The 7003-nt window shown below is 41.0% G+C and overlaps 1 protein-coding gene across 1 annotated transcript; it reads left to right on the top strand.

Moving 5' to 3' along the window:
* Positions 1-3884: 3884 nt before the first annotated feature.
* Positions 3885-6703, top strand: LOC142184207 (cis-aconitate decarboxylase-like). The gene is made up of 6 exons (XM_075258963.1): positions 3885-3905; positions 4195-4249; positions 4588-4775; positions 4883-4987; positions 5490-5695; positions 5782-6703. Exons 1-6 carry the CDS (start codon positions 3885-3887, stop codon positions 6701-6703), a joined length of 1497 nt encoding a protein of 498 aa, XP_075115064.1.
* The last annotated feature ends 300 nt before the right edge of the window (positions 6704-7003 follow it).

The raw sequence follows: 7003 nt of genomic DNA, 5'->3' as shown, positions 1-7003 counted from the left end.
TAGAATTTCCTTCAATGTTGCAAGAGCTGAAAATTCTAAAACAAATTCACTAATAACAAAGTTTAAGGAACAATTGTAACACCTCATACAGTGATTCATCATTGACAGGTGCTTTTCTTGGTAAATGGCAGTTTACACTTCCTTAAATTTTCTTGTTATGACTTAAGATTATCTGGGCAAAAAATTTGCATCCATGAAAAATGAATGCAAAAAATAAAAAATAAAAAAAAAAGATTCTGCTCTCATATCCCTTTCTAAGATGCCAAATCAGAACTTGTTCTCATATAGTCTTATACATGTAAGACCTTCTACTTCATGCTTATTGTTACTTTCCTCATTGTCATTTTAGAAATGTGAATCAAACTACTTCAATATTATACTCCTTTTTAATATATACAATGTAAAGGGGTTGTGCCATAGTGACACTTATTCTCCATCCAAAGAATAAAAGATAAGAGTCACATCTTGGGAGATAAGTGTCACATCTTGGGAGATAAGTGTCACATTTTTTTGGGTTGCGAGGACAGTAATCTGCAGCAGCCCCATAGAAGAGAATGGAGTGCTGAACATTCCGGATGATACATTGTGACTGTTCTGTGTCTTCCCTCCTGTAATATTGATGTTTTTTTATTAATAAAATGGACTTTATGATCATGTTCTATTCAGGGAGTGTCACTTAGTGTTCTATGTTTAGTTTCGCTCACTGAATTGTGACACTCTAATATATTTTGCCTATGTCCTAGTATCCCAGCAAACAAGGATGTTGGACAGAAAAATAAGTCCTAGAACTATTCCCCATCCCCACCCGGTATCTCCTAGACAGGCAATGATAAAACATTGTATTTTGTTTCCTTCTACAGGACAATTACTTGGTTTTATGATTGGAATTGTCACTTACGTATTGTGGGTCTAACGCAAATCAGTGAGATAAGAAGATATTATTGGATCTTACAAGACTTTTTCTATTTTAGACTTTTTATAACTTTCAAGGTGTTTCACATCTATAACAAACCCTCGACCTGGTATATTATATTGTAAGGAATCCATTGTAAGCTACTTACATATTCACTCAAGAATTGGGCAAAGTTTTTATCCAACTTTGCGTGGTCATCTTGAGAAATGAGCAGCAACAGAACTCACAAGATGCTGGAGTAAGACGCCAATGGGATAGTAACAATCCTTCAAAATATTTACAAGTTCCATTGAAGTTGTAGCAAAGTTTGTATTGACTGCTGGTGATGTTTGTGCTTCTATACTGTATATAAAGGCTGGTGATGTTTCCCAATAAATTGGTCCCCAAATTGTTTGTAGCATTAGTAATAGTCAGGTATAATAGAAACCTGATTATGGTTAGGATATATATAATATCAGAGAATTCTATGAGAATTGTTATATATGTAATCTTTCCATTAATACAATTCCATGTCCAATAGAAAGATTGTTGCATTAAAAATTTTGGTAAAATTTCCATGCCCTGTTATGTTCTTCCATCTGTTTTGTTTTCCATTGTTTCTCATTGTCCCTTCCCTCTCCATCTTGAAAAGCTGCCATCTTCCGAATACGCGCTGCGGTCAGTAGGCTGAGTGTCTACTTATTTTTGGGAGATGTTTCTTTCTTGGCATGCACAGGACATGCTAATAGTAATGCTGCTAGCTCGCTAGTTTATAGGTTATAACACTTGTAAAAAAAAAAATAATAATCCTTTCACAAGTTTCTCAACTTTAGCTAAAGTGGGAGCAGTGTTAGTAGTCGCTACTGGGCCCTGGACCCCGAGGGTGACCCAAAGATCCCTCTGCCATTGAGAATATATCAATATTTTAAATGGCACAAGGTAGGTAGTTTTGCATTGGGGTCCAGGAGTTTCAACTTACACATCTGGTCTTAAACTAAGCAGACCCAGGATACTCCCAAATTACCTTCAGTGTTCCACGCAATCCTGAAATTCATGCAAGGTCCCGACATGAGCCACTGTTGACCATGAGAGGTGGCATGATCTGTGTACTGCGTCAACACACACTGTTCAACTACATACATCACACACACAACACAACTGCATGCACTTCGCACAAACAGCAATGACATATGTAAAGCTCTGCACAGCTGTTATAGGTGCTGTGAACATATTGGTCCTATATTCAGTCACTTGTATCCGCTTGATATAGACTGAGATTCCTCTCCAATTATAATGTCACCAAAGCCGCTACCTGTTATAGATACAAAGCAAAGGAGATAGAATCAGCTGCCAGAGTGCATGACGATGCCCCCTCTAGTGGTCAACTGTGGGAAATATTCAAAATGATTCTAAATACATTAATATTTCATGTAACGTGAAAAATAAAAAAAAATGACAAATAAATTCTAAAATGAATTTTTAGTGACAAATTTCCTTTAAAACAGCCTTTCCAGCCTGCTCTTACTAAATTAAAAAGCTATATTCCCCTGGACTGACCCCCTGCTGCAGTCATTCTGGTGCTGCCTGGTCATCCACTGTGGGCTGGAAACCCCCTTTAAAGAGGACCTTTCATCAGATCGGGCACATGCAGTTTTATATACTGCTGGAAAGCTGACAGTGCGCTGAATTCAGCGCACTATCGGCTTTCCCGATCTGTGCCCAGTGTAAAGCGCTATCGGTCCCGGTAAAGTAGCGCTTTACAGTCAGAAGGCCATTTCTGACACTTAGCCAGGGACGTCCTTCTGCCCAGCAGCGCCTATCTCGCTGTGCTCTAAGACTGGGGAGGAACGCCCCCTCCCCTCCTGATAATACTCGTCTATGGACAATCACTGTGAGCAGAGGGAGGGGGCGTTCCTCCCCGCTCCACAATACAGCGCGATAGGCGCTGCTGGGCAGAAGGGCGTCCCTGGCTAAGTGTCAGAAACGGCCTTCTGACTGTAAAGCGCTACTTTACCGGGACCGATAGCGCTTTACACTGGGCACAGATCGGGAAAGCCGACAGTGCGCTGAATTCAGCAGTATATAGAACTGCCTGTGCCCGATCTGATGAAAGGTCCTCTTTAAACCAGAACTAAACTTTCAAACAACTTTTTGATTTTCCACCATTAGTTGTCATTTAATACATTTTGCAACATATTTGATTATTCAATTTCGGCTCCTTTCTGTGAAATCCTGCATTTCTATATTCTTTATTGACAGCTGTACTCGGCTTTGCAATGTATTCTGTGCAATGAAGAGATAATGACACAAAAATAGATAGATATGAGATAGATAGATAGATAGATAGATAGATAGATAGATAGATAGATAGAGAGATAGATGATAGATAGATAGATAGATAGATAGATAGATAGATAGATAGATAGGAGATAGATAGATAGATAGATAGATAGATAGATAGATAGGAGATAGATAGATAGATAGATAGATAGATAGATAGATAGATAGATAGGAGATAGATAGATAGATAGATAGATAGATAGGAGATAGATAGATAGATAGATAGATAGATAGATAGATAGATAGATAGATAGATAGATAGATAGAGTTTAGATACAAACTTGGATTTAGGTTATACACAATCTATGTAGCAGCAGATTTGCTAGAATGGATTCCTGAAGTTCAGAAGACAATGTGGAGGCTTCAGGGCATCTCCTAAGACGCTGTATAATTGTATAATGATTATAGATACAAGATAATGCTCAGGGACACAAGTATCTTATGATGTCAGGTACATTACTTCCTGTGAAATTTCCCACAATAATCCATTACATAGGTGTCAGCTCTTCAGGTAACTCCACCTATTTCCTATGACATGCCAATATGTAAATGATGTAAGGCTGCAAAACTAAATAAATATCACAGGACAGGACTGGAGACACCAAACAGCAACTCAGCACCGAATCAGACCAGAAGACACTGCACACTCAAGATGCTTTCCACACTAGTCCATGTAAGTAAGCGCTGACAACCAAATCATCGTCTTACTGTTCTATTGGTTGATGGATAATTGATAAATATTTCTATGTCTGTATTCAAATATATTATTAGAATTTGAAGTATTTTTGTTGTACATTATTTAATCTTTAGAGTTTTTTTGGTGGAGTCAAGTATTATGCACAAATACAATATTCGGTTTACATTGGAAACATTGTAGATGGTGCTAATGCTGTATACGGTATTTTATATATATATGAATGCTCAGGCATGTATTCTGGTTAAAAAGTTTCTTTTCTTTCTAGAACTCCAGAAAGTTTCCTGCACTGTCACGAAGCATTCACAAATCTGCAGCAAAAGGTAAATCGTCATATCCCCAAAGCTATTTGTCTGCGCCAAAGGTGTGACTATCGATTCACCAAATATACTCCAGCTCCTCTTACTTCGCTCCCTTGGTCCTGTTTTGTTCCATATTACAGAAGGTCATATATTCTCCACCATAGAACTGTGACAGGCTGCAAAACGACTGGTCGGAGCAGCAGCATTCCCCGTCTGCACCAAAATATGGTTAAGCTCACCCCCTAGCTAGAAACCAACCAAAGATGTATCAGTAGAAGATGACCCCCCCGTGTTCTATGCAGAAAGCTTCTAGTCATTTCTAGGATTAGTGACCTGTTTCTTTCTATGTTTCTTTGCAGTGGTTACTGGAGACCAGATAGAAGACACGGTCACCAACAGTTTTGCATCATTTATTAATGGGACGCGCCCGGAGCATCTGTCTGATGTCGTCCGCCACAGAAGTAAGCGCATGATCCTGGACAACATTGGCGTGGGGCTTATCGGCAGCACAACACATGTCTTTAACATTGTGCTGAAATACTGCCAGGTATGGTAACAATGTGGCTTTGGACTGTATAGATACTTCTAGTAGTGTAGGTAACATTATACGGAGCTCTTTGGTTATATTACAGTTTATACTATTCATTGTTCTAGGACCTCCATTCCTCCGCTCGTGGCAATTCTAACTTGTGTTCAGTCTATGGCCAAAAAGGCTTGAAGCTCTCCCCGACCCTGGCAGCCTATGTCAATGGAGTCGCTGTAAGTATATACTAAAAAGCGCTTAATAAAATTAGCAATAAACACACAATCCGTCTGAATTGGTCACCATTTGTCATAGTCGTAAGGCCAGGGTTGTATACAGTGGCTTAACTAGGAATGGTGGGACCACATGACAAACTTTTTAGATGCCTCCCCCCCCCCCCCGACCGACTTCCCCTTCCCCTCCGAGAACCACAACTCCCCACAACCACCTGCACACGCTATTATGCCCCATATTGGCCCCTGCACACAGTATTATGCCCCATATTGGCATAATATGGGGTCTGACCCCCGAATATAATAATAGTGTTTGTGGGGTTCATGGGCCCGTGGCCTCACTTACCGATCCCGGCTCCTGCTCAAAGCCACCTCCGCAGAAGGGGAAGAGCTAGCAGCCGTGAGCAGGAACCAGGATAGGTAAGTAAATAGGGCATGTTACCTGCTGGAGTTACTGCTGCCTCCCTGGCAGTTACTTGTATAGTTAATCTCTCTGTTCTCGCAGGTACACTCCATGGACTTTGATGACACCTGGCACCCTGCCACTCACCCATCGGGCGCCGTGCTTCCTGCCATCCTTTCATTGGCTCAGATGATCTCACATGATAGAAGAGTCAGTGGTGAAGATCTCCTGACAGCCTTCAATGTGGGGATTGAAATACAAGGAAGACTGATGAGTTTCTCTAGTGAAGCAAAGAATATTCCTAAAAAGTGAGTAGTGAGCTCCTTGTAGCGCGCCATCATTGTGTATGTCATAGAATATATTGGAACTAATTCATGAAATGTTTTCTTAACAGGTTCCATCCACCTTCTGTAGTTGGCACCATGGGAAGTGCAGCAGCTTCAGCCAAGCTTCTCTCATTAGACAAATATCAATGCACCCACGCCTTGGCCATTGCGGCCTCACTTGCTGGCGCTCCAATGGCCAACGCTGCCACTCTCGCTAAGCCATTACATATTGGTAATGCCACTAGGTTAGGCCTTGAAGCCGCCATTCTGGCTGCTAATGGTATGGAGGCAAACTCCCTCATACTTGATGATGTGCCCGGTTGTTCTGGTTTTAGTGCTTTTTATGGTGACTACCAGCCTAAGGCCGTCCACTCACCAGGAAAGCACTATAAGTTTCTTCTGGAGAAGCAAGATATTGCTTTCAAGTCTTTCCCAGCACATTTGGGAATGCATTGGATAGCTGATGCTGCCGTCTCCGTCAGAAACAGGTTTGAAGAGCAGTATGGAACATTCGACCCATCCATCATTCAGACCATTGTTCTTAGAATTCCAGTCTCCAAATATATTAACAGACCCTACCCCGATTCAGAACATGAGGCCCGTCACTCCTTCCAGTTCAATGCCTGCACCGCTCTACTGGATGGGGAAGTTAACGTCGGGTCTTTCCATGAAGACAAAATGTTACGCAAGGATTTGTATAATCTTCTGAGCAAAGTGGTGGTGGAGCATCCACAAGACAATGAAGCCAACTTTGACAAGATGTATGGAGAAGTGGCCTTGCTAATGAAAAATGGAGACGTAATCATTGGCAAATGTGACACATTTTATGGGCACTGGAGGAAACCTCTGAGCCGAGAATCTCTAGTGAAGAAATTCAGGTCCAATGCTGGACACGTCCTACAGGACGACCAAATTCAGTGTGTTATAGAGATGGTAGAGAATCTAGAAAGTGTCTCAGATGGCTCACAGCTACCACTTCTGCTCCAGTAAACCAGAAAAATTCTGAATATTTGCAATATTTTGTAGGATGTCCGAGCGTCTTGATCTGCTATATGTAAATATTTTTGTATTTGCCATATATCATATATATGTTAAGTCTTCATGTGGATACTCATGTACAGTATATTTATATTTAAGGGCATCCATAGTTGTCGAGGTTTGGGTTATATGGCCACCCAAGAGTTAGTTAGAAGTGATTTTTCAATGGGAGTCGCCCAAAGATTACGACAAGTCCTATTATTGTCTAATCTCCCCGTCTGCCACTGACCATGATACCGCCATGCCTCCAAA

This window comes from Leptodactylus fuscus, chromosome 11 (genome assembly GCF_031893055.1).
Source record: "Leptodactylus fuscus isolate aLepFus1 chromosome 11, aLepFus1.hap2, whole genome shotgun sequence".
NCBI classification, from domain to species: Eukaryota; Metazoa; Chordata; class Amphibia; order Anura; family Leptodactylidae; genus Leptodactylus; species Leptodactylus fuscus.
This window is presented reverse-complemented; position numbering and strand designations above follow the sequence as displayed.

Excerpts from the sequence above, each read along its gene's own strand:
- LOC142184207 (XM_075258963.1), top strand. The coding sequence starts at position 3,885 with ATGCTTTCCACACTAGTCCAT. Across the intron at positions 4,250-4,587 it reads TCACAAATCTGCAGCAAAAG|TGGTTACTGGAGACCAGATA; the intron begins GTAAATCGTCAT and ends GTTTCTTTGCAG. Across the intron at positions 5,696-5,781 it reads GCAAAGAATATTCCTAAAAA|GTTCCATCCACCTTCTGTAG; the intron begins GTGAGTAGTGAG and ends TTTTCTTAACAG.